Genomic DNA, 14,737 nt, shown 5'->3' with positions numbered 1-14,737 from the left:
TAATAGAATTAGAAAATCACCACCTTTTAACCCTAATGAAATCCTGGAGAGAGGTAATAATTATCTATGAATGCTAAAACGAAATAAAAGATTGACAGGGAAAGTGATAATGGAGGGGATCAAATGAACACCTCCTGAACCCACTAATCTATTTTAAGACAATCAAAAGTGGGAAAGACAACCAGACGTTATATATGCCTCATGATGCTGATGCAATAAGAAGTGTACAGCACTATATGTGAAGCATTCCTGTCTAAAAAACTGAACCTGAGTATGATCAAGCCTCTGGATATAAACACCAATTTATAGCAAATACAGGTGAAAGAACAAGTTAAGTAACACATAGGAAGCAATCGGCCAAAATGATCTCTATAACACAGGAGTAGTCAAAGTGTGGCTCTAGGACCAGCAGCTTCAGTATCAACTGGGAAACTGTTAGAAATGCCAGTTCTCAGGTCCTATCCAACACCTACGGAATCAGAAACTCTGGGAATGGGCCCAGCAAAATGTGCCTTAACAAGACCTCCTGGTGACTTTGATGCATGCTCAAGTTTGATACCCATGGCTGTAAAAAATTAATGATGGGGGGCTTCCCTGGTGGCGCAGTGGTTAAGAATCTGCCTGCCAATGCAGGGGACACGGGTTCGAGCCCTGGTCTGGGAAGATCCCACATGCCACGGAGCAACTAAGCCCGTGAGCCACAACTACTGAGCCTGCGCGTCTGGAGCTTGTGCTCCGCAACGGGAGAGGCCGCGACAGTAAGAGGCCCGCGCACCGCGATGAAGAGTGGCCCCCGCTCGCCGCAACTGGAGAAAGCCCTCGCACAGAAACGAAGACCCAACAGAGCCAAAAATAAATAAATAAATTAATTAATTAATTAAAAAAAAAAAATTAATGATGGGGGAAAAAAAGGTAGGGGAAGGGGGACTGTTACAGAATAAAAGACTTAAGAGACATTAAAAACAAAACAAAATCAAGTGCCATGGAGGGTTACACTACTGATATCCTGAAAACTTATTTTAATCCAATTTAAAAATAATTATAGGAATCAGTATTGTGGCAAAAAGAAACATTAAGTTTATACAAACTTTTAATTCATAAGGAATGAGTAATTCAATTCTTACAGAAATTGGAAAAGGGCCATGAATAATGTATTACTTTTCCTCATATTCTGTAACTTTTTTTTGTTTTGCTCTTTTGGTTCTTATTTTCCCTCTGTCGTTAGCTCTTCAAATAGACCCCTGAGCTAAGTAGAAGAAAAGAGTCATCATGAAGAAATCAGCAAATACGTTAGAAAATGTTACTTACGTTATGTCTATGACAGAAGTTAAGAGCTTGAAGTGTTTGCCATAACACACTTTTGATCACTCCATCAGCAAGTCTGGGGGAAAAAACAAAAAAGGAAATGAAAACTCCTAAGGTAGGGTTTCAGGAGCAGAACTGGGAATAGAAATGGGATGGGCGGGGCTTGTCATGGCCAAAGGATGCAGTGCAAAGGGAGTCTTGGAAAAATTTTTTTTTTTTAAATTATTTATTTATTTATTTATATTTTTGGCTGCGTTGGGTCTTTGTTGCTGCGTGCGGGCTTTCTCTAGTTGGGGTGAGCTGGGGCTACTCTTCGTTGTGGTGTGCAGGCTTCTCATTGCAGTGGCTTCTCTTGTTGCAGAGCATGGGCTCTAGGCGCGCGGGCTTCAGTAGTTGTGGCATGTGGGCTCAGCAGTTGTGGCTCACGGACTTAGTTGCTCCGTGGCATGTGGGATCTTCCCGGACCAGGGCTCGAACCCATGTCCCCTGCGTTGGCAGGCGGATTCTTAACCACTGAGTCACCAGGGAAGCCCGGAAATTTTTTTTTTTTTTAATGTTTTAACGAAAATTGCTTTACTACTTTTTCTTTATGGTTATATAACTTTTGCTTTGTAATTTGAAATTTTTACATCTGTAAAAATGATCCATGCTTATCATGAAAATTCCAACAATATAGAAAAGTAAAGAAATAAAAAGTGTTGACTCAACTCTTGCTAGCTCAAAATAATTGCTGTAACTTATAGTGACTGTCCCTTTAGGAATCTCTGTTTCTCTCCCTCTCTCTCCTTCTCTCTGCAGTTACCTTTTAATATGAAATAAATACATCCATATGGTTCAATATTTTTAAAGTTAAAAGAATATCCATGAAGAATTCTCTCTCATACCTGCCTTGCCAACCATTTCATCCTCTGCAACTTCCCCTGCCTCTTTCAGAAACATCCTATGCATTGAGGTACAGATACTAATATGTATACATATATTTCAGTGGCCAAGGATTTCATTATATGGATGTATCATAATTTACTTAGTCCCCATTGATGAGCAATTAGGCTTGACACGATTTTCATTTCTAGAAGCAATGCTTCAGTGAATATCTACTCATCCATCTATGGAAGTTGTGCAGTTATCTTTTTAAGGTAAGTTCTAGAAGTGGGATTTCTGGGACCTATGGTAGGCACATGTTACATTTTGATCCTGCAAGTATGAACTTCAGGTAGACCTGAGACTTGGTTTTGCAGGAAAAAAGGCATTCTTGAAGGTTGACCTTCAATTCATCCAATTCATGTTGGTGGTAAACACTCAAGCATGTGCAAGGGTTGTTTTATAACAGTTACCTATGCCTGGTAAGCAGGCAGGTACACAGCCAGGGGAGGCCAGGGAGAATAAAGGGCCCTTGAGAATGGGAGGCTGGGAGCTTCTTGCCCCTGAAGATTCCTCACTCTGTGGAAAATATTGGGGAGTGTTTTCCATTGGGGAATTGGGGATCTGGGCAACTTGTATTCTGTCTGGGAGTACTTAGTGTATTTTGTGTAACCATTTCTATAAATTGCAGCAATTACATTCCCTTTAACTTTTCTGTTGATGTCTTTCCATTGCTCACATCCCTGTCCCAGGATGATGCCTTCACAGTTACATACGGCCAAACTACCCTCTCTAAGCAAGGTTGTACATATTTACACGCCCACCAAGCATCTATGCATTCGAGCCCCTATCTCCTCATTGTCTTGCCAACATTCAGTTTTGCCAGTGTTATGTTTGCCAATCTGTGGTTCAAATAAAAAGATATCTCACTTTGGTTTTCATTAATTTCACTTCATTAATTATTAATGATTTTAATTTTCACATTATTGAACATTAAACTTCTCTCCTTTTGTGTATTTTCTGTTCATGCCCTTTATTGCTTTTCGATTGGTCTAGTTACTCTTCTTTAAATTGACTTATGAAGACTCAATGTGTATCAGAGTCTACATAGATGCTGTAAATATTTTTCTCAGTGTGTTGTTTGCTTTTCAGCCCTCTTCGTGGAGGTGAGGTTGTTGTTGGCATATTTTCAAAAATCTGAAACACACGATTTTTTTTCACTAAATGTTCTACTGTAAGGATTTTTTGATTAAAAAATGTAAAATTACCTAATATTCCAAACACACCCATCACTCAGTTTTAATACTGTATCATATTTGGATATTTACATCATGTGTTTAGCTCACTTTTTAGAAACTGAACTCATTACCGTGCAGATGGAGCTGGTCTTGTAGAACAGCGGGCTGGCCCGTGTGTGACGCAGGTGTGGCACCAGTGACAAGACATGTGAGGTCTGGGTAAACACCAAGAAACAGCAACCACTGAATGGAGGTATTTTGCTCAGAGCAGTTTCCCCATCTCAGATCACAGTGACGGTGTCAAGCCCTTGGCATCAGTGATCTGGTGGCAGCCTTTTGACTCTAGCTCTTCTCAGTATTGTGAAAGCACCTAATTCTCAGTACTGAGTCCCTTTCCACTTAAAATGTCTACAGTGGTTTTTATTTCCTATACTGAATTCTGGTATAACTTTATCCTCTCCCTCCTTTACCTAAGAGCCAAGCCTGAGACTACATTATTTATATTTTTTTAATGAGGCAGAAGGAATAGTACAGCCATTTGTGCACAGAGTTCCAATCCCAGCCGTGCTGCTTCCTAGTTTTATAACCTTGGGCAAGTTATTTGTGCTTTCACTTTTCCTGGAATAATACCTCACAAGTTTATTGAGAAGTCTATCCCTTAAGAGTCTGGGTATTAAAACCTAGGTTCAGGATATGAGGGTCTGGCGTCAGACGAGGTGAGTAGATGGGACTGACACCCAGTGCAAAGAGACAAAGAGCCTGAAGAGGATGGGGAGAGGCCCTGAGGTGAGAAAGAGCTGGGAGTGTGGCGGCCAGTGTGGCTAAAGCGTGAGTGAAGTTGCAGAGGCTGGCGGGGCCAGACCCCCGAGGGCCTTCTCAATCTGGGTCAGGAATTTGCACTTTACTAAATTCAAAGGGAAGTCATTGAAAGGGCTCAAGAAGGCAAGTGACATATATAGAGAATGGATTTCTGGGGCAGAGTGGATACAGGGAGGTTAATTAGGAGGCTAATTTAATAATCCGGGTGAGATCTAGTGATTTAGATGAGGCTGGTAGAGGTGGAGGGAAGGGAAGTGGATCTTAGTCCTGGGAGGAGGGCTTCCCTGGTGGCGCAGTGGTTAGGAATCCACCTGCCAATGCAGGGCACATGGGCTCGAGCTCTGGTCCGGGAAGATCCCACATGCCGCGGAGCAACTAAGCCTGAGCGCCACAACTACTGAGCCTGCGCTCTAGAGCCTGCGAGCCGCAACTACTGAGTCTGTGTGCCACAACTACTGACGCCCGCACGCCTAGAGCCTGTGCTCCACAACAAGAGAAGCCACCGCAATGAGAAGCCCGCGTGCTGCAACTAGAGAAAGCCCACGCGTGCAATGAAGACCCATCGCAGCCACAAAAAAAAAAAAAAAAAAAAAAATCCTGAGAGGAACTGGCAAGAGTAACACATGGCCCTATTCATGTAGAAACAGAATGTTTGCGTGGGTCCACGGACTCTAGGCACCGGGATCCAGTACTGGAACTGGGAAACCAGGTAGGGGCAAGGGTTCAGAGACTGGCAGAACCCTGGTTACTAGCGTTAGTAACACGGAATTAGGCGTGAAGCAATGTCCTAAGAAACTCCCCAGCTATTGTTGTGAAAGAGGGGTATTTAAGGGCACCTCACAGGAAGAGTCCTGGCTTCTGTTCAAAACAGAATCCTTCGTGAGCTCGGATTCCAAGAAGGCAGATTCCATTTTAGGCAAAACAACATTTATACAAAATAACAGCTACAAGCAAATACTGCTGATCTTAGGAAGAGGAGATAGTTATCAAAGAGAATACAGATTCACAGTGTTCATTCCAGAAAGGTAGAGCATTGCAACATTATTCAGCCACAGTCAGCATTTTTCAAGGCATTTTGGAGTGAAATAAAACCTTCTGTAGAAACCAACTGATACTCTGTGTTTAAATAGTACACTTTGGTGAGTGCACAAACAAATACTGGAATAGTGAAGGCCTGAAAGCAAAAACTAGACATTCTGGTTCAAGCCCATAGGGGTTAATAAGGGTGACAGGGTCAGGGAATTCAGACTGGGTCACTCAGAGGCTGCTCTCTTAGCCATTCAGGGGAATCCTGGCGCTGACATCAGAGCTCATTATCTTTGTTTTAGTTTGTTATATAACTTGACATGGAAAACTTGATTTCATTATCAGTACCCAAGATGAATTGAGTCCTTCTCTGTAAACCTTTGTTATCCTAGAATAAAATCCAACCTTTACTGTGGCCTACCAGCCTCTTAATGATTTCACTTCTATTAACAAGCCCCCCCCAGCCCCTTATCTCCTATCACATTCCCACCGACCTCCACTCTGGCCCAGTTAGCGTCTGCTATTCCCTGAACAGACCTCCAAAGCTTTGTGTTTATTGTTCCACCTACGCCCCTCATCAGGCATTCTCTGATCCCTCAGTGTGCTTTATTGTTCTCCAAAGGCTTGTAACTCTGCAAGGGCTTTACCTTGTCCATTATTGTAGCTCCGGGGCCTAGAACAGTAACTGGTACCTAATAGGTCCTCAACTAAGCTTCCTTCGCTGGCACTCAGAAACTGTATAAACTAACACCCTGTAATAAATGCCTTTTTGCTTAAACTAGCTAGAGTGAATTCTGTTGTTGAATCCTGATTAGTTCAGAATATGATACCAGAAGTGGGTATGGGAAACAAAGTCAAGGCCTTGGGAATGTAGGCTATCTGACTTAGTTGGGTCTGAAGGCAGGGGGATCTAATTACCATTAGTGGCTGGAACACTGGTAAATGGGCACCCAGTGATGAACCAATTATTTACATAATCACCTGTGGTCATCTGGAATGAAGTGCCTATTCAGGGCAGGGCTTTGCTGGACTGAATGTGGTTGAACAATATGGGAACATATGGGAAAGTAATAAAAGAAAAGCGGGGCAGGCTGGCTGTTTCTCACTTCACTGGAAAAATTAAAGAAAAAACAAAAGGACAGCTTTAGGGCTTTGATAGTTTGGTTCAAGGCACAGTTAGGAAACCAGAAGTTTCAATGGTTGCCCTTATTTCTTGTATTTTTAAGACTCACTCCATTGACCATTGGAATTACCCTGAGATGACTGAAAAATCGGATGCTGAGAATAGTCCTGCAGGGTGCTGAATGACAACACAGGTTGAATTTATGTGAGGTTAATTAATTTCTCAGTTAATTAACTGAGAGATATACTTTGAGAATTGAAATGTGGCACTTTGGGAGTATTCATAGAACTAAGGGCATCCCAACTTGCTGCCAAAGGTCTCTTCTCATGTGAAGTAGCCCCCAAACTTGTGTTATGAGGCTGCTTCTGCCTTGTTAAGGAACCCTCCCTAATGATCTCACTTGAGGCAGCTGTGTTGCATGGGGGGGCTGCCAATTCTCCTCAAGGCTCCTTTCCCTGCTACCCATCAAGGTCTCCAAACCTTGACTAAAGTCAGATCCCAGCATGTCCCAAGGGGACTATTACAAAGTCAAAGAGAGGGAAAGAAGATTTACACAGCAAAAAGAACTATAAAATTTTGCTAATTTATACTGGAGAATGTATGTGGAAATGGATTTCATACGTGTAGGACCAGAGAGGAGGAAACAAGATTTTAGACTTGGGCGGATTATAACAGTATGGGCACACTTATTAGCGAGCCTGGTTTCAGTAAACTCCCTGGAGCAGCTAGGAGTGAGTCTAGTTGACTGCTGCACTGGTTGATTGCTGCACTGGTTTGATTGCTGCACTGGTTGACTGCTGCACTGGTTGATTGCTGCACTGGTTGATTGCTGCATTGGGTGATTGCTGCATTGGGTGACTGGAACCTGGACTAAACGGTTGCCTGTGCCAAATGAAGTTGCAATGCCAGAAATTCATTGGTAAAATGAGGGGGAAGAAATCCAAAGCTTTGAGGAGACAGGAGTGTTAGGATTTGTCACAGGCATCGTGCTCATCTATGTCTCTCCAAAGTATGTAATGGTGGCACTAATCTACGTTCGTCCCCAAATCTGCAGTATTGCTTTCAGTTTTCTATTTTGGTAAAGAGACAGCATGCCAGACCCTTCTACTAGGCTCCTCCCACCACAGCAGCCTTCATTCCTTGGATCAGAGCCAAGTGGCTCTTATTCCATTTGCTAGTGTACCTATTTCCACTATCCAGTTAGGAAATGGGGAAATAACCCCAAGGATGGATTCCTGGACTTTCTAGGACTGCCAGGAGATGGATTCAAGTCAAAATTTCATTTGCCACCTGACTCTCACTAAGCTGCCCATCACCACCCCCCCACAAACTGGTGAACCACAGTGGCTTTCAAAGTCACTGGTGATTGGCTTTACCGCAGAGCACTGACCAGAAATTCCTGAAAGATTGGGTAGCTCTCTTTTCCCAGTACATAGCTATCCTGGTAAATGGCCACAGACCATTCTGGGGTAGGCTAAGAGGAAGAATTAAGTACACACATATGATGTTATTGCAGGGCTATTCCCCAAGGAGAGCTGCTGGCTCCCCTTTATTCATGAGGCCCTGGGTCTGCAAACTGGCTATTACGGTGACTCAAGCCAGGCCTCTAGTTACTAGTTTATGTAGAACAAATAGAAGCTTAGTGACCTGCCCATCTCCTTTGTGTGGGAGAACCCATGGTCAGACCAAACGATTCTGATCACCACTCTGGTTCTGTTGCCTATTACAGTAACTTCTGGAAGTGAAGCGCTCCTTCATGGCCTCTGCCATCCAGGGCGCCAATCATCCCCAGGAAATCAGGAAGCCATTTCAAAGGAAGACTCTCCCTGCTTCATATCTGGGACACGATGCTGGTGTTCTTCTAACTAATGCATTTCTTAATGCTCATGGTTCACTGCCATCCTCCACCAATCCACACCCATAGTCTTATGGGTAATTATCTATGATCAGTTAATTGAGAAGGAAATTAAGCCTTTTAGATGTCAATTACACCTCAGTAAAGCTGAATTTTTTTTAAAAAAGAAATTGAAACATGACTTACAGATGTACATGATGTGCTGTCGCCAGCCAGAAGTGGATAGCTGTAGTTTTATAAACCCATATGGTAGTTTTTATACCCTGACAGTCATTTATAATTGTTGCTTTAAATATCTTCCTTAGATTTTAAGATTCTTGAAGGCAGGATTAGCCCATTTTGTATAGTGCAATGACAGTAAAGGGAAATCCTTCCTGTTGGTAGGGTGGTAATTCCTGTCACATTACCAATTAGCTTACTTATTGTACCTATGTGTTTTTTTTTTTTTTTTTTTGGCCATGCTGTGCGGCTTGCGGGATCTTAGTTTCCCAACCGGGGACTGAACCCGTGCCCTCGGCAGTGAAAGCTCTGAGTCCTAACCACTGGACCGCCAGGGAATTCCCTCCTATTGTACCTATTTTGAACAGAGAAGGATCTTAGAGAACGGGAATAGATTATTTTAAATTTAATCAGATGATAACAGTTGCGGTTGTTTAAGTACACGTAGTTTCTTAACTGGAGCAAATCCAACACAGTCTCAGTACTCAGTATGCAGCCATTGATCTAACAAATGCTTTTCCCTCTATCCAAGTAGAGGACACCAGAAGCTTTCATTTGGCAGGGGAAGCAGTACACTTTCACCATCTTACTTCAGTGTTAAATTAGTTCTTCTTTATGATACAATTTAGTCCTCAAGTCTCATGACCATCTCACCATCCCACAGCTCTCATCCCACACTTCCACTACCTTGATCATCTCATATCCACACACCAGTTATTTCTTCAAACTGTGAATTTACCCTAATAAACAGTGGTCGAATAGGCTTGGTATGTATGCTGTTTGGTTGTTTACTTCTGTTTGCTATTCACTGGGTTTATCCTCTCTTGGCTGTTATTTAAGTCGATTTTAAGAAGGGAGTGAAAGCAGACAAATGTTTTTAATTAATCATTGTTATCTGGAAGTACCCAGCATTTCAGAGAAAGAGTGGCGTATTCAGCATTGTTCATATTTGCATTCCTCTATGTAGATCCAAGTCTCAGGGCTGACCCAAAGCACTTTGGATACACTGGAACTGCTAAATACACTAGTAAAACACACTAAATACACCAAATACACTTTCCACTAGAGTGGAAAGTAGGGTAGTTCAGAGGTCCCTGTGGTTGCTAAATACATACAGAACAAAAGAGTTGCTTGAATATGTCTTGTTCTTTCTCGCATCTGGGCATTCCACCAAGATTGTCCACCTGGCCAACTCTTCCCTTTTTCAAAGTCTCAGCCCAAATGGTTCCTTCTCTGCAGAAACTTCCTGATTCCCCAGGACCAACAGATGTTGGAGCTGCTCCTCTCGTGTATCCTGAACACCAATGGTAACCCAGTCTACATTGTCATTTGTAATGGCTACTTTGAATATCTGTCTCTTCATTAGATTTTAAGCTTCTTGAGGGCAGGATTGTGCCATTATATCTTTCTATTCTCTGCACCAGCAGAGGTGTTCAGTAAAATATTTCTGAAGTGAGTGAATAAAAGAATGCTGCACACTAAGGAAGCTATTAAGATGAATTAGATATGAATTCTGCACTCAAAAACTTACAGTCTGGGAAGAGAGAGAGTATGCACATAAAAACATATAAGGTAGTAAGTGCCAAGTACCATAACAGGGATGAAAATAAAATTCCATGGGTATTCAAAGGAGGGAAGCAATTCCACCCAGATAGAGGGATCTCAGAGATGGTAAGAATATATAGGATTTCACATTTTAGAGATTACGAGAGAGATAGGGAAAGTGGAAAAGGTTAGAATATTCCAGGTTAAAGGAAGAGCATGAGCTAAGTCCAATAGGCAGGAAGGCTTAGGGTACACAGAAGGAAAAGAAAGATGTTCAGTTCAATTAAACTGGTACATGGATTGTATGTACTGTAGGTTTTATTTTCAGGGCCTTGAGCAATACATGACGTTAAGCATACATTTCTAATTTTATGAAAATGTATGTTAATTTATAAATTAATTCATATGATGGCTGAACACATCTGTCCTCTAAAGCCAAAACACAAAATCCTATTTAGCTCATAATAAAGCTGAACTATGAATTAATTCATCATTTTAACTGTTTTAAAAATTAATTTTTATTTTAAAAATGAAATACGTGCATTCACTAGAACACTGGGAAAGTGCAAAACAAATTTTCAATTACACTGAACATTCTACTTTGCAGCCTCATGTTTTCACATACCATTTCATGAACACTTCCCCAGGACATTAACTATTCTACAGCTTGCTTTTTAATGCACTGAATGCATAGTGTTCCACTGTATGGATATATCAAACTGCACTTAACCAAATCTTTACCATTGGAAGATTATATCAGTCCCCCCCCCCTTTTTTTGGTACATAATGATGCGTTGACCATTCTTATGTATAACTTTTGTACCTATCTGATTATTTTCTTACCGTAAATTTCTCTAAATGGAATTTCTTAGTCAAAGGATGAAAACTGTTTAAAAGATTTTCATACATACTGCCAAATTGCACTCCTGATTATATACTCTCTCTAGCTGTGAACGAGAGTGCTGGATTTGACTTTAACAATGCTGTGTATATTGACTTTTGAAAAATATTTGCCAATTTGATAGGTGAGAAATTTTCTCACCTTATTCTAAATGGTACCTTATTTTAAAATTTGAATTTCTTTCATTAGTAGGGAGGATAAACATATTTTCATAGGTGTATTGGTTATTTTTCCCCTCTTTTTTATGATTTGCTTTTTCACATTAGGCAACTTTTTTTGTGTGTTCTGTTCACTACTGTATCCTTAGCACCCAGCCTGGAACAACAGTAGGAGTTCACTAAAATTTGTTTTGAATGAATATATATTCTAACTGGGTGTTAATCTTTTTAGAAATATGATTTGCAAAATCTACATATGTAGATATGAAATTATATTAATTCTTCATCTGGCAAATAATTTACCTAATTTGTCATTTCTTTTTTAGTTTTGTTTATGGTACTTTTTGTCAAAGGGAATCTCTAAAACGAATATGATTTATTATTTGGCAGTTGGAGTTCCCTTTCTTCTTTTTAAAAAATTTCTTGGTTTATGGGACTTCTCTGGTGGTCCAGTGGCTAAGACTCCATGCTCCCAATGCAGGGGGCCCGGGTTCGAACCCTGATCAGGGAACTAGATCCCGCATGCACGCCGCAATGAAGATCCCACATGCGTCAGTGAAGACCCCGTGTGCCGCAAGTAAGACCTGGCACAGCCAAATAAATAAATAAATATTAAAAAAAATTTTTTTTCTTGGTTTAGTCTAAGTTTTTCAAGTTAAGAAAAACCAGTTGCCATTCTGATTTGATTTTTGTGCAATAAATAAATAAATCAGGGAGGCCGAATCTATATAATAATGAACATTTCCATCCAGAAATACATGTTCATTTAAATAAAATCCCTTATGTATCTCAGTTTTGTAATTGTCTTTAGGTAGAATCTGAACAATTCTTTTTTACCTTTATTCCTAAACTTTTTTGTTGTTGATATTTGAATGGGATCCTTCTCCACTAGATTTTCTAAAGCGCTGATTGATACAAAAGCTGTTACTTTTTTGTGTGGAATTTGGAGTGCTGTGGTCACTATACTGAATACCACTAGTTTTAATAACTCTAGGTAATTCTGTTAGATTTTGTTGAATAATAATATCAAGCAAATAATGGAGATTTTATCTCATTTCCCAAAATTATATATCCTATTTGTTTTTCTTAGTGCATTACATTGGCTTGAGCTCTCATGTCTTGTTTCTCACTTTAGTGACAGTTTCTTCAGTATTTTATCATTGAATATAAAATTAGCTATTTATTTGAAGAAGTTTTGTGTGTGTGCGTGCGTGTGTGTGTGTGTGTGTGTGTGTGTAAAGAAAGTATTTTAATCCTAGTTTGCTAAGGTTTTTTTGTTTTTTGTTTTAGTAATCAGGAAAGGATGTTGAATTTATCAACTGCCTTTTAAAATTTTATCAAACTTATGTACTTTTTCTCCTTTAACCTATTAGTGAATTATATGAATACATTTCCTAATATTGAACTGTGCTTCATTCCTTGAATTCAGATAATCTAACATATAACTTAGCCTTGAAATACATTGTGATTTATATTTGCAGTAAATTTGTCTATTAAATACTATATATCATATTTACTCTAGGTTAATATTCATTTGCCCTTTGAGTACATCCTAAATTGAGACTGGAGAGGGAGAGCCAGCAGATACATCTGGGTAGAAAGGGGCTCAGATCTGAAATTTGCCATAGTTAATCCCACACATAATGAAACTGGGAACCGGCCACACAGAATTTCAGTTTCTAGATTACTTACCCGTTTGGGTTTCTTTCCAGCTCATTTAAAAGTGTATGATCACAGTATTCAAAAACTAAATGCATTTTCCTTTTTCTCCTGAACACCTCAATGAGGTTCACAAGATTTGGGTGTTTTAATTGCTGCAAAGGAATTGAAATACAAAGTTTGGTGATGTGTTTCCTGTAACTGTTTCTCCCAGACCCCTTACAATTTTAAGAGCAAAAGGCCTTGCTCATCATTCTCTCTGCATCTCTTGCAGAGAATTTTACTACAGTTACTCACAAGAGAGACTACTCTTAGTATCATAGAATCTTAAAGTTGGAAGAAATTTAAGAATTTCCCTAATATACCCCATAATAAAGGATAACTAAGCTGCTTGGATCTCTCTGGAGACAGCAAATAAAGTACAACTTAAAATCTAAGCACTAAAATAAAAAATCCTTTATGCATTTAGTGGAAATTCTAAATACACAAGTCATAAAATGAACTTGATATAGAATGGTAATGGAATTATTGAGTAAAAGACTATAAAAAGCATCAATACCCATTTAGCTTACATATTGGCATAGATTTAATGTAAATGTCAGCTGGATTTAAACCCAGCCTGGATTTTATTGTTGGCTCTCAGAAATACTGGATTTCAACCCTCATATCTCATTAAGCTCCATATTCTAGGAGTCCCTACAGTTAGACTGTGTTTTAAATTTATTTATCATATTTTCAGCTCTGTTGAGTCTCTTGTTCTCTCTTATGCTTAGATGTTTAATCTGTTAAATTCAATTCCCAAACTGAAGCATTTCACAAGGCAGCCTCTGTTTAATGTTGTAAACCAAAGGAAAAACCCTGATTAAGTAAAATAATCTATCACTAAAGTAACTACATAATTTATCATCCAACCAGGGTAACGAATGTAAACCAGGACTGTCCCAGGCAAATCGGCACATGTGGCCACCTGCCTATAGGTAAGGTGACTGTATGATTTCACATACGAACCAGTATGCTTTTTAAAGAAGATGCTAGCCAGACAAAAAGGGGTGCCAACCAGAGTGAACACTGGGACAAAAGCGATAAACCAGGGCATCTGATCACTCCTACTTATAACTCATCTTCCTCTTGTTTTCCCAGTATAGTAGACAAATCTACTTTCCAAACCCTTGGTACCATTTACTCAGAAAGCTATATAAAGAGAGAGAATGCAGTATTTTGTATACAGTAGAAGCTCAATAAATATTTTGCAGGCCCAGTAGAGAGTCTTAAGTATGCGGCCTCATACAGTATCCTCTCCCTTATCTGTAAGCACAACTTGACCAAAAAAACAGAACAAAAAAAAAAATCACCCTGTGATTATGTGCCTGATTATATGGAAAAGGAATCCATTATACATTAACGATATGCCCAGAGCACCAAATCAATTTGTTTTCTATGTGTTCCACTGCCTAAAAGAGCAGAAAGGCAAACAGTGGAGGAAACAGGTCACACAGGTAAGCCAGTTGCTTTGTACTGAGGCAAAAACTTTAGAATGGGGGTGAAATAATCTCTTCCAGGAGAGCCAGGGATTCACAGATGCTACAGCTGGATGTGAAGGCAAGGTTTAACCTTGTCAAGTCTCCTGTCTTTGGGTAGATGGGCAATTTATATCTTCTTTGCAAATCAAATTAACTTAGCCCAGAAAAACAGTGACTTGTCTAAGGTAAAACAGGTAATAAGGAGGGGAAAATCAAAGCGAATTTAAATAACAGGAGTATGTGAGGAAAGTAAGGTAGATTTATCACGGAAGGGATCTCCTCAGGGCATGCATGGGTGAAACACACCAAAGGCAGGAAAGATGTACCTTCTGAGAGCCATCACCGGAGACCAAAGTGAGTGGGAATCTGGCTATTTTTTACCTTCAAGTGCACCCTCAAATTGGGCACTTGTAACCCGGAAGGTGCTACCTGAGCATTAACTTTACTGGAAGACTTGGTGGGAGGGGGTGGATAAAAAGCATCTTCTGTTAGAAAACAGCCCATTGCC

General features: G+C 40.1%; 1 protein-coding gene across 4 annotated transcripts in view; it reads right to left on the bottom strand.

Annotated features, from left to right (window-relative positions):
• Window positions 1-14,737, bottom strand: part of CDKL4 (cyclin dependent kinase like 4) — a 58,682-nt gene that overhangs the window by 24,828 nt on the left and 19,117 nt on the right. For 3 of the 4 annotated variants that reach the window (XR_009009983.1, XM_057558713.1, XM_057558714.1), the window contains exons 3-5: window positions 12,743-12,864; window positions 3,536-3,619; window positions 1,309-1,381 (exon numbers count right to left, since the gene is read on the bottom strand). Coding sequence is in view for 3 of the 4 variants with exons in the window: in XM_057558713.1 (XP_057414696.1) it covers window positions 1,309-1,381; window positions 3,536-3,619; window positions 12,743-12,864 (279 nt within the window). In the remaining variant the exon portion in view is untranslated. The remainder of the gene's footprint in view (window positions 1-1,308; window positions 1,382-3,535; window positions 3,620-12,742; window positions 12,865-14,737) is intronic. The other variant, XM_007167127.2, reaches the window with a different exon arrangement.

Source organism: Balaenoptera acutorostrata, chromosome 12 (genome assembly GCF_949987535.1).
Source record: "Balaenoptera acutorostrata chromosome 12, mBalAcu1.1, whole genome shotgun sequence".
In the NCBI taxonomy this organism is placed as follows: domain Eukaryota; kingdom Metazoa; phylum Chordata; class Mammalia; order Artiodactyla; family Balaenopteridae; genus Balaenoptera; species Balaenoptera acutorostrata.
This window is presented reverse-complemented; position numbering and strand designations above follow the sequence as displayed.